At 41.9% G+C, this 12,934-nt stretch overlaps 1 protein-coding gene across 1 annotated transcript in view; it reads left to right on the top strand.

The window, feature by feature from the left end:
• The first annotated feature begins 391 nt into the window (after window positions 1-391).
• The window catches only part of LOC308652529 (nuclear envelope pore membrane protein POM 121C-like), a 26,274-nt gene continuing 13,731 nt past the window's right edge, over window positions 392-12,934 (top strand). The window contains exons 1-5 of the mRNA XM_081300369.1: window positions 392-977; window positions 1,617-1,832; window positions 2,157-2,315; window positions 4,419-4,499; window positions 10,132-10,303. Of these exons, the coding sequence (XP_081156495.1) occupies window positions 418-977; window positions 1,617-1,832; window positions 2,157-2,315; window positions 4,419-4,499; window positions 10,132-10,303 (1,188 nt within the window). The 5' untranslated portion in view covers window positions 392-417. The remainder of the gene's footprint in view (window positions 978-1,616; window positions 1,833-2,156; window positions 2,316-4,418; window positions 4,500-10,131; window positions 10,304-12,934) is intronic.

Genomic DNA, 12,934 nt, shown 5'->3' with positions numbered 1-12,934 from the left:
TGCAGTGGGGGTCCCACATTAGCCACACATAGAAATGCAAATTCGGGGCCTGACGCCGCAGCTTCCCGTTCGGTCCCTGTTTCATAAGGGTGGCTGGTTCGGCCCCGCGATTCACCCTGCCGTGGAAGGTGTCCCTGGAGCTGCGTGTGAACGGGATGCTCGGGCATTCAGCGGCGGGGAGCGTTGGCGACAGGTGTCTGCTAACGGGCTTGGCTGGAGGCCGGTCAAGCACGGTTAAGAGTGCCGTGGGCAGGCAGGCGCCATTCTCCGAAGGCTGTCCCGTCTCGGCGGTGCAGAGCGAGTGCGCTCCCTCTCGCGCCGAGTCGCGCGCGAGTGACGCACACGGCGCGCGGCGACGCGGCGCCTGGCCCGGTGCACGCTGGGATATTTAAGTCTTCTCCGCGGCGCGGAGCCGCGATGTCTCCGGCGGCTGCAGCGGCTGGAGGAGGCGGGCGGCGGCGGCCCCCCATAGCGAGCGCCCGGGACAGCTGGGGGCGGGCCCGCGGCGGGCCGGCGGGCGCAGCGCTGCTCGGCCTCGTGCTACTCGGCCTCGTGCTGTACCTGGTGCCCGCGGCGGCGGCGCTGGCCTGGCTGGCCGTGGGGGCTACCGCGGCCTGGTGGGGACTGAGCCGCGAGCCCCGAGGCCCGCGCGCCTTGCCGTCGTTCCCTCGCAGCGCGCGGAGGCAGCGAGCACTGCTCGCCTCGCCCCCGGCCAAGTCGGCAGTAAACGGAAGCCTCCTAGAGCCTCGGACCCTGCTCGAAGGACCCGACCCCGCCGAACTGCTGCTCATGGGCAGCTACCTGGGCAAACCCGGCCCGCCGCAGCCTGCCGCCGCGCAGGAGGGCGGGGACCCGCGGGAGCGGCCCGGCCGCCGCCTGCCCGCCCGATCCGCGCCGCCTGCGGCCCAGCGCGCCCCGTATGCTCACCCGTCTCCCCCCACCCCTCTCCTGCGGCCCTCCGGGAGGCCTGCATACAGGTAAGAGCACTGCGTGGAGCGTCGACCCCGACCCCCGCCTAATTCGGTGTAAGTCTCCTGCCCGCCTCTGCCTCGGGCGAACCGCGGTCTTAACACTCCTCCCCTCCCAGTTCCTAGGCTGCTGGACGGTAGTGCTGTGGGCCTGGGAGAACGCGAGCCTCCGCAAGGAGCCAAAATACTTCTTTGCATTTAGTCACCGGAATGTTTGGCTGTTTTGTCTGGACCAGAGAAATGATACCAGGCTCAGGAAATGCCTCGTTGATAAAACCTGACTGATTAAAAAACATAGTGAAAGTGTTAAATTTTTAGAGTAATATTTATATTTGGTTGAGAAAATGAACTAATGTGCATTTTTCTGATTAGCATAAACTGATTCAAAGAATACTGAAAATTTTCTCCCAGTGCAACCCAGTAGCATAGTGTACATGTGTAGGCAAGGTTTTCAATTTCACTCTAAAATTGTTGAAGTCTGTGGTAGAGACAGCTGTTGAACAGCTGCCACTTTCTGCCCACAGATGGAAATTTGCCATAAAAATACTGTGTTCTGTATTGCTTGGAAAGAGATATAAACTCTCTGGAAAATGTCTGATGTTCTTTTAAGTTTCTCTGGTTCTATGGTGTGTCTCTCATTCTTCATAGGGATTGTGGGACTTTACCCGGTCGGTTTGTGATAACCCCTCGAAGGCGCTATCCGATCCAGCAGGCCCAATATTCCTTGCTGGGGGTACTGCCCACAGTGTGCTGGAATGGTTGTCACAAGAAGGCTGTGCTCTCTTCTCGGAACTCAAAGATGGTGTGTAGCCCAGTGACTGTGAGGATTGCCCCTCCAGATAGCAAGCTAACTCGTTCTCCAGTGTGAGTATTATTGGAAGAGTGCTCTCCCTTTATGCATGCTTTTTTCTTCTATAGTTGTTTCTCTGACAAAACAATTATTAAAATGAAGAAGAAAGGAAAAGAAATGACTGCTTATTTAAATGAGAAATCCCAAGTTCTAATAAAAACCTTCGTTTATTTTTTGTCCCTGGGGTAGCTTTCATTGCTCAGGACAGGTTCTGTGAATATATAAATGATACTTTTGCCAATTGGTTAGATTATGGTTTCCAGGGGCTTGGGTCTAATGCTGTGTGGTATAGCAATTAAAATGTCTTACAGCTGCTACAATCTTGTCTTTTGTTACAGACCAGAGCGGTTAATCAACTCAGCACTGCCCTCACCATCGAGTAGTGTCCCAGACCCATGTGCAAAGGAGACCGTGCTGAACGCCCTCAAAGAGAGGAAGAAAAGGATTGTTGAGGAAGAAGACCAAGTGTTTGTTGATGGCCAAGAGAATAAGAGAAGGTAGCAGGCCCCGCAGATGCTCAATGGGCTCCTGTGCGGATCCTGGGTGTTCAGTGAAATCTAGGTCATTCTTATAAAGGGACAGTAGCCAGCTTCAGTTTGTGAGTCTTTAAAGTCCCCTTCTCTCATGTCCTGGTAATAAGGACATTAATGTTATTCAGTTTGTAAAGACAGATTAGATAATTTTTATAGTTTTTTTCCTTTCCGTAGATTATCCATGTTGGGATCCTACTTCTGATATAAATATGTTAAATATTATTTTGGGAAGAGAATTCTCAAGTCTTCTCGATTTTATGTTCAATAACTTGGGTTTAAAATCATAACTACTCAAGGAAGTGCTTGTCAAAAGTGAACTAGAGTATGGTCTGTTTGTATAAAGATGAAACCAGTTTCCTTATTTTGTTTATATGATTACTCAATAAATATGGAGTTAAAAACTTCCTAAGTACAGTGAGAGGAGAGGTAGTTAAGTGGCTTTTTGGGATACAGGACTATTTATGCTTACCAAGGAGTCACCTGAGGATTATTTTATTTATTTATTTATTTTGTGTGTGTGTGTGTGTGTGCTGGGGATTGAACCCAGGGGCTCTCCACTTATTTTTGCAATTCAGCAAATATTTACTGAGCACCCATTGCAATGCCAGACCCTGTTCCAGGATCTGTGGACAATAAACAAGACAGAATCCCAGCCCTCATGGGACATTTTTTGAGAGAGATAGGCAGTTTTTATTTATTTATTTGTTTGTTTACTTGTTTTGTAGTTGTAGATGGGCAGTATGTCTTTATTTTATTAGTTTTGCTATTATGTGGTGCTGAGGATCAAATTTAGTGCCTCCCACATGCAAGGCAAGCACTCTGCCACTGAGCTACAGCCCCAGCCCAAGACAGGCAATTTTTAAAAATGTCAAAATGAACAATGTAATCATGGATTATAAGTATATGGGGATAAAAAAAAAACCAGGGAGATAAAGGTAACAAGAATGGGGCTTCTTCATATCTAGTGGTCAGGGAAGAGCTCAGAGGAGAGAGTGAACCCCACACCTGAAGAACATGACTTTTGTCCCCATTACCTTGACTGGATTGTTTATACCCAGCAGTTTTAAAGTTGGCTGTCCATGGTACTGTAGAAGACAAAATTAAGTAAAGGAAATCTTAATTTATGTATATGAATTAAGAATATAGGAAAATCAGGTGATGATGACCCAGACATAGAATTTCAGTTGTGATAAATGAGCAGTTCGTGCTGATATCATCTAGCTAAGTAGAAATGGCAGAGTATGAGTAGGGCAGTGGCACTTGCCTATAATGCAAGTGACTTCAAGAGTGCAGGGGGATCACAAGTTCAAGGCCAGCCTGGGCAACTTAGCAAAGACCTTCTTTCAAAAATAAAAACTTAAAAAGGGGGCTGGGAATGTGGCTCAGTAGTAAACTAAATGTGAGTTCAATCATTACTGCAAAATTAAGAATGGCAGAGGGCAGGGAGGAAATAATTTTTATGGTCCAGGTAGGTGTCTCATGTTCTCCAGGATGAAGATTTTTCTTGGCTGTGGTGCATGTACAACTAAAGATTCAGTCTTATCTTTCCCATGATTGAAATAAGCAGTGATCACGTGTCATTTACATGCTCTTATATGTGATATGTAGATTTTTACCTAACCGTTTTGGCATGTTAACCTCCAGAGCACTGTGAGGTGTGTGGATTGGTCCTCAACACACTTGGGGATTTTGTTTTTATTTTTTCAAATTTGTGGGTGTTGGGTTTTAAATTTATGATCATAATACTTCAGTGTCAAGTTAGCAAGTAAGAAATTGAAACACCTGTGTAGTTCAAAAGGTCTTAAAGTATTTTCATGCTATCCTTCATTACCAGGGCTATCTCAGATTAAATTTACCTTTCAAAGACTTAGAGGCTTAAAACAACTTTTTCCTTTTCTAGAATGTAATCTGTGTTCCACAGAGGTAGTATATAATCCCAGGGGTCTGAAAATATGCTTTGGGTGGGCGGGGTCATGTTATTTCACTGAGAATTTTTTGGTTTATTGTAGATGCCATGGGTAGGGGGGGATCATGTTATTTCACTGAGAATTTTTTGGTTTATTGTAGGCGCCATGATAGCAGTGGGAGTGGACATTCAGCATTTGAGCCCCTGGTGGCCAATGGAGTCCCTGCTTCTTTTGTACCGAAGTAAGTGAGAGTTCATCTGGATGAAATATCAGCTGTTGAGGAAAGGGGCATTATCATATCTGTTGCCCTAAAGATTTCTCTTTGCTTTTTGATTTGCTAAGTGGTTCAGGTTCACATTTTGAAATCAGGAAGGAACATTTTGAGGAACCTGCCACATTAACTGTCTTCTGTCCAATTTCTTTTCATACTTTTACATTAATATGAATAAACTGCTAAAGTTAAAGGGCTTGTAAGTGTATATGATGACCAGGTATGTAAACAGAAGGATCACAAGGCTTGTTTAAATAGACTAAATGCAATAAGTTTCTTCATTTGAGTTTGAAAATACATTGGAGAAGTGGGCATGGTGTCACACTCCAGGAATCCCAGCTACTCTAGAGGCTGAGGCAGGAGAATCACAAATTTGAGGGCAGCCTCAGCAACTTAGTGAGAACCCTGGCTGAGTAAAAATAAAAAATGGTGTGGAGCTAGGGGTGTAGCTCAGTAATTAAGCATCCCTGGGTGCAATCCCCTATAAATGTACCAAAAGAAAAAAAAAAAGCATTGGAGGGGAAACAAAATGGAGGGGGTGGGGAATCAGAAATATGTGTGGAAAGGCTTAGGATAATTTATACATAATTTACGTGATGTGGCTGTCAGAAAAGCTAATGTGAGCCTACTCTGCTGTTAGAAGATGATTAGAATGAAGCTGGGAAGTGTGGTTAGTCCTGCTTTCCATAGTTATGCTTCGACTGTCAGAACCTCATGTTCAGTTCAACATACAAGAAAGGATGTATGCAAACTGAGATTAATTCCAGTCAAGCAACCAAGAGATTAAGGGGATTTGTTGTTTTGGGGGTTTTGTTTTGTTTTTCCTTTTCATTGTGCATTATAAGCATACATAACTGGGATTCATTGTTGGGGTTTTTTTAATGTTTAATTTTTAAAAGATTTATTTTAATTAGATATATGTGACAGCAGAATGCATTTTGATTCACTGTACACAACTGCAACACACCGTTTCATTTCTATGGTTGTACATGATGTGGCATCACACCATATGTGCAGTCATACAAGTACCAAGGGTAATGATATCCATCTCATTCCACCAACTTTCCTGTCCCTATACCCCTTCCCCACTCCTTCCTCCCCTTTGCCCCATCAAAATTTCTCCATTTTTCCCATGCCCCTCTCCCCCAATCATGGATCAGCATCCACTTATCAGAGAGAACATTCTGCCCTTGGTTTTTAGGGATTGGCTTACTTCACTTAGCATGATATTCTCCAGCTTCATCCATTTACCTGCAAATGCCATAGTTTGTTCTCTTTTAATGCTGGGTAATATTCCATTGTGAATACATGCCACAGTTTCTTTATTCATTCATCTATTGAAGGGCATCTATGTTGCTTTCATAGTTTAACTATTGTGAAATGAGGTGCTATGAACATTGATGTGGCTGTGTTACTATAGTATGCTGATTTTAAGTCCTTCAGATATAGATCGAGGAGTGGGATAGCTGGGTCACATGGTGGTTTCATTCCCAAGTTTTCTAAGGAGTCTCCATACTGCCTTCCAGATTGGGTACACTAATTTGCAGTCCCACCAGCAATGTATGAGTGTGCCTTTTCCCCCACATCTTCACCAACATTTATTGTTGTCTGTATTCTTTTTTTTTTTTTTTAATATTTATTTTTTAGTTGTAGTTGGACACTATATGTTTGTTTTATTTATTTACATGTGGTAGATACATTTATTTGTTCATCAAATGTATATCTTCTGAGGAGGGTCTTTTTAGCTCCTTAGCCCATTGGGTTGTTTGTTTTTTTGGTGTTAAGTTTTTAATGGATTTTTTTTTCATACACCGACGCAATAACTTTAGTTTGTTTATATACTCTTATGTGGTGCTGAGGATTGAACCCAGTGCCTCACTCTTGGGAGTCAAGCGCTCTACTGCTGAGCTACACCCCAGCCGCCAGTGTTAAGTTTTTTGAGTTCTTTATATATCCTGATGGGTGTGTGGCAAAAATTTGTTCCCAAAATGTAGGCTCTCTCTTTACCTCATTTGTTTCTTTTGCTGAGATAAAGCTTTTTAGTTTGCGTCCATCCCATTTATAAATTCTTGATTTTATTTCTTAGGCTTTCAGGAGTCTTGTTAAGGAAGTTGGGGCCCAATCCGACATGATGAGGATTGGGCCTACTTTTTCTTACTGTTAGGCGCAGGGTGACTGGTGAAATTCCTAGGTCCTTATTCTACTTTTGAGTTTTTTTTTGGGGGGGGGGGGGCTCAAAGGTTACATTTTTATTTCCCACAATTTTGCGCTTTAAAAGGAAGACTGTTTTCCCTAAATCAGTTTTGCTTGTACTAAGAGATTTCAATATGTTATTTGTTCTCCTGTGTCATATACACTTTAGAGGATTCCTTTTTTGTTTTTGCAATATTCTTACATTTTCTATACATTCATTATTTTTGATAACCTTTCATTTTATTACACATAGTTTCAAATGAATGCACAGAAGAGTTGCAAAAACAGTAATAGGATTTCTTGTATTTTCTTTACCCAGATTCAACAGTTGTTTATATTTCACTCCATTTGCTTGATCAGTCTCTCTCTAGATTTTTATTTACACATGCATATTATTTTCTCTCATACCATATGAGAGTAAATTAGAGACATTATGCTCCTTTACCCAATATGCTTCAGTGTGTCATTCCTAAGAACAAGGACATTTTCTTATGTAACCACAGTATAATGATCAAAGTCAGGAAATTTGACATTGACACAATGCTATTGTCTAATCCAGTCTTTGTTTCACTTTGGTCAATTGTCCCAATAATGTCTTATATGGCTCATTTTCTTTCATGGTCTAGGTAGGATCCAATTCAGAATCACACATTGTGGTTTAGTTGTCATCTCTCTTTAATCTCTTCATCTGGAACAGTTCCTTAATCTTTCTTGACCTTGACATGTTTTGAAGACCATTCATTTTTTGGAAGATCGCCTAGTTTACATTTATCTGATGTTTCATCATTATAAGATTCAAGTTGTATGTCTTTGGCAAGAAGAGCACAGAAAGAGTGTTGGGTCTTTCTCAGTAAATCACAGCAGGAAGCACATGATGTTGATTTGGTGTAATTGGTGATCATGCCATTGCTTTATTATAGCAAAAGAAAGTTCTTTTGACCTTAATTTTCTATTTGGCAGGCATCTTGCATTGTAGTAAAATATTCTTTTATGCACAAGCATGATAATCTGAATCTTCTAAATTATTTCTGAGATAGGATCTCACTACTTTGCCCAGGCTGACTTCCAAGTCTCTGGAACTATAGGTACATGTTGTTATGCCTGGCTTGAAATTCTTTTAGACAATCTTGAGTTAAGTTTCTCCTTCTCTCTGGGAATGCCTCGGACCCTTTGGAGATGCTGCTTCTCCTGTGATATTACAGTCTGGGTAAAAAAGCAGCATGCTTTAGAAATGTTTTACAGCTTTGTAGATTCAAACAGCAATTCTTTATTCCCGAACTCACACCGGCCTCTACACACACGTTCTGGGGAAATCCTCTACTTTTGAGTTTGTGCAGGTGAGAGGGGTTTATTTTCATTTTGCTGAATATGGATTTCCAGTTCTCCCAGCACCATTTGTTGAAGAGGCTATCTTTTCTCCAGTGTATGTTTTTGGTGTCTTTGTCTAGTATGAGATAATTGTATTCATGTAGGTTTGTGTCTGTGTTGTCTATTTTGTACCATTGGTCTACGTGTTTGCTTGGTTCCAATACCATGTCATTTTTGTTACTATAGCTCAGTAGTATAGTTTAAGGTCTGATGTTATGCTGCCTCCTGCTTCACTCTTCTTGCTAAAGATTGCTTTGGTTATCTCGGGTCTCTTATTTTTCCAAATGAATTTCATGTTTGTTTTTTCTACTTCTATAAGAACTGACAATAGGATTTTAATTGGAATCGCATTGAATCTGTATAGTGCTTTGGGTAGTATGGCCATTATGACAATATTAATTTTGCCTATCCAAGAGCATGGGAGATCTTTCCATCTTCTAAAGTCTTCACTTTCTTTAGTGTTTGGTAGTTTTCATTGTAGAGGTCTTTCACCTCTTTTTTGTTAAGTTGATTCCCAAGTGTTGTATTTCTTTGTTTTTTTGGATGCTATTGTAAATGGGGTAGTTTTCCTAATTTCTTTCAGAGAAAATTTCTTACATCACTGATGTATAGAAGTACATTTGATTTATGGGTATTGATTTTATATCCTGCTACTTTGCTGAATTCCTTTATTAATTCTAGAAATTTTCTGGTGGAGTTTTTGGGTCCTCTAAGTATAGAATCATGTTGTCAGCAAATAATGATAGTTTGAGTTCTTTTCCTTTAATTTCATATCCCTTTAATTTCTTTTGTCTAATTGCTCTGGCTAGAGTTTCAGGGACATGTTGAATAGAAGTGGTGAAAGAGGACATCCCGGTCTTGTTCCAGGATTCATTGTCACGTATTCATACATATTCACAATATAACAGTCTACTTGGGTCAGTTTTACTTCCCAGTACCTCCCCTTCTCCTGCCCCCTGTCCTTTCCTCTGTTGGTCTTCCTTCTGTTTTCATGAGACACTTTCCACCCTTTGTTTTTTCCTCTCTGGCTTCCACGTGTGAGAGAAAACATACAGCACTTGACTTTCCAAGTCTGGTTTATTTCACTGAGCATGTTCTCTAGTTCTTTCCACGCACCAGCAGAAGACATAATTTAATTTTTCTTTACGTCTGAATGAAAGTCTGTATGTATGTATACCACGTTTTCTTTGTTCATTGAGTCATTGGCAGACACCTGGGCTGGTCCCATAATTGGGCTGTTGGGAATGTTCAGGGGATTTGGAAACGCCAGAAGGGGTGGTGGTGATAGGTGAGGGAGTTTTGAGGATACAGAAGTACTAGCCCAGAGGAGAATGACCTCAGGGAAAATATTGGGAAGTAAGGAAAGGAAGCAGAGTGGTCCTCCAAAAGGTAAAGAACTGTCAAGGCTCCATCTGGCTGCAGGTAAGATCTGTGGGTAAGAGCTTAGGGAAAGACTTCCTAATAATGAAGTGTAGAATGTACGGCTCATGGCTGGCACAGATCACTCTGGGAGGTGTTGTCTGTATTGTAGCAGGAAGGATATGTGGGGAATGTCTGTTTTGGTTGTAGGTTTAGAAACAATAGTTGGTTCCTCGTAACTCTTTCTTTTAGCAGCTTTATCGAGGTATAATTGACATGTAATGCACTGTACCTGTTTGAAGTATAAAATATGCCAAATTTTGCCACATATGCCCCGTCACACCATTCTGATGAAGGTAATGAACACGTTCATCACCCCCAGACTCCTTCGTGCTTCTCTTGTAATCAAGCCCACCCTGCTCCAGCTGTCACGGCTCTGTCTCTATAGATGAGTGTGCATTTTCTAGAATATTATATAAATGGAATCACACATTTGAGTTTTGAATGTTTGGCTTTCTCTACTGACTTTCTCAGATATATTTAGCCAAATTGTGAGCAGTGCCTATTAAGAGCACTGTCCTCTTCCTTCCATCTGTATGTAGAAAGGTGTTATAACCACAGATGGACCCTTGGAAGGATGCTGCCTTCAGTAGTACATCTAACCTTTTCCCTTTTCCCTTAGACCTGGGTCTCTGAAGAGAGGTCTCACTTCCCAAAGCTCAGATGACCACTTGAACAAGCGATCACGCACCTCTTCTGTGAGCTCCCTGACAAGCATGTGCACAGGTGGCATTCTTAGCTCCAGCCGCAATGCAATCACCAGTTCCTATAGTTCCACCCGTGGCATCTCACAGGTACAGTGGTGGCTCTGTGCTGCTGGGGCTGCGGGGGAAGGGGTGGGGTGGGGGTCCTGGCGTCACTTAATGAAAATGATTACCAACATTGGGATTGTCTCTAAGCTAACAGAGATTCAAAGCCTTAAATAATAAATAAACTGTAGACCAGTGGAATGGAATAGAAAGTAAGAAGTAAACAGGGTAGAAATAGAGCTATTGCAAATAAATGTAAGATGGCTGAACAGGTCAGTAGTATTAATTTGATCCAAAGCTTGGTTGTCTGGGTTGCATTGGACCATAGAAGAGATTTATCCTATAGGCATGTAATATTTAGAGTAGGCTTTAAGCAAAACTGGTTGATTGTTGTTGAGAAAGGGGATTATGTCGTGCAAGGAAAAAAAAAAACACTCTGCTGCCAGCCAAGCTGGGGCTGAAATCTTGGCTCTGACACTTAATAGCTAATGGGCCTTGGACAGGTGAATCATTTGAACTCTTCCTCATCTTTGAGGGATTATTAAAGCACCCCTTCAGCAGTGTATCCATGGTGGGTACTATAGATGGGAACTGCTTTAAAAAAAAAAGTGTGGCAAAAAAGGTTATTGAGGGGAGAGATTTTGAGACATGTTCATCAGTCCTGAGACCCTTATAGCAATATCAGTGAAAGATGAGGCTGAGCCTTTAATTTCTTTTGTCTGTCTAATTGCTCTGGCTAGAGTTTCAGGGACCATGTTGAATAGAAGTGGTGAAAAGGCCATCCCTATCTTGTTCCAGGATTCATTGTCACGTATTCATACATACTCACAATATAACAGTCTACTTGGGTCAGTTTTATTTCCCAGTACCCCTTCCCCTTCTCCTGCCCCCTGTCCTTTCCTCTGTTGGTCTCCTTTCTGTTTTCATGAGACACTTCTCACCCTTTGTTTTTTCCTCTCTGGAATCCATGTATGAGAGAAAACATACAGCACTTGAGTTTCAGTGAGTGGTCATGGGAGCGAAAATGGCACCACTGTAACCTTTCCCTTGAGCACCTGTTTTGTGTGGGGCTCAGTGCTAAGCCGGATACATGCATTTCCTAGCTTAGTCACCACAGTGGCCCCATTAATTACATACTTATTCCTATTTTTAAATTATTTTTATTTATTTATTTATTTATTTTTAAAGAGAGAGTGAGAAAGGGGAGAGAGAGAGAATTTTTAATATTTATTTTTCAGTTCTCGGCGGACACAACATCTTTGTTGGTATGTGGCGCTGAGGATCGAACCCGGGCCGCACGCATGCCAGGCGAGCGCGCTACCGCTTGAGCCACATCCCCAGCCCAAATTATTTTTATTATATAAAAATTTTCCAATATAAATAGCTACAGGAAACTCCACTGTAGCTTCAGTAGTTACCAGCGTTTTTTTTGGATAAGAAGCCTTAACTGAGCTTGTCACCTTTGTTACTGAACGTTTGTCTTTATTCTATAATACTCTCATATCCCCTTTTTTATGTCTTTTTTTTTTTAAATTTTTTTTAATGGATCCCTTTTGCAGAATTTCCTACATTCTGGATTCAGTTTACATCATTATAATGTTGTTTCAAAACATATATTCTCTCCTATTCCTTGTGAATAGTTGGATCCTGGAGCTTGATTAGATTGAAGCACCATTATTTGAGGTGGTGCTGTGTTTCCTGACACATCTCATCTCAGCAGGCAGACGACATCTGGTTTCCCACTTCAGGAATGTGAATATTGACCGCTGGTTTTGGTGTTGCTGGTCTGATTCATTTAAATTTTCTTTTGGACTTTTCCTCTGGTGGTTTTAGTAGCCATTTGTCATCTTTAGCTAGATCTGCTGTTGTTAGGGGTTGAAAATGGGGATATTCCTTTTTTATGGTTCCTGCATATATTACCTTGATAACCTGTGTGGAGGAAAACATTCTTCCTAGAAAGGGTCAGGGTAATCAGATGGCACAGCTGACTGCAGAAGGGACCATTGGAGATTTTGCTATTGCTGGTAATTATCTTTATTAACTTACAAATTTTTTGTAGACATTTCATATTTTTCAATACATTGTAGTTAATTTTTACAGAGACTTTTCCAATGTTGGCTGGTGGGAATCCTTTCAAACTGGCTCCTGTTGCTGGGCACAGTGGCGCACGCCTGTAATCTCAGTGGCTCTGGAGGGAGAGGCAGGAGGATCATGAGTTCAAAGCCAGCCTCAGCAACTTACTGAGGCCCTAAGCAACTTAGTGAGACCTTGTCTCAAAATAAAAAAAAGGACTAAGATGTGGCTCAGGGTTTATACCCAAAGGACTTAAAATCAGCTTGCTTAAAAATAGTGACACAGTATGACCAATGTGATTCTGCAATCTGTACAATCAGAAAAATGAGAAAAATAGTGACATAGCCACATCAATGTTTACAGCAACTCAATTCACAATAGCTAGACTGTGGAACCAACCTAGGGCTCAATAGATGAATGGATAAAGAAATGTGTATGTATACCCAATGGAATATCACTCAGCTTTAAAGAAGAGTGAAATTATGGCATTTGCCAGTAAATGGTTGGAGTTGGAGAATATCATGCTAAGCAAAATAAGCCAAACCCACAAAACCAAAGGCCAAATGTTTTCTCTAATATGTGGATCCTAAGTCACAATAAGGC

This window comes from Spermophilus citellus (assembly GCF_964194105.1).
Source record: "Spermophilus citellus genome assembly, chromosome: 6".
In the NCBI taxonomy this organism is placed as follows: Eukaryota; Metazoa; Chordata; class Mammalia; order Rodentia; family Sciuridae; genus Spermophilus; species Spermophilus citellus.
This window is presented reverse-complemented; position numbering and strand designations above follow the sequence as displayed.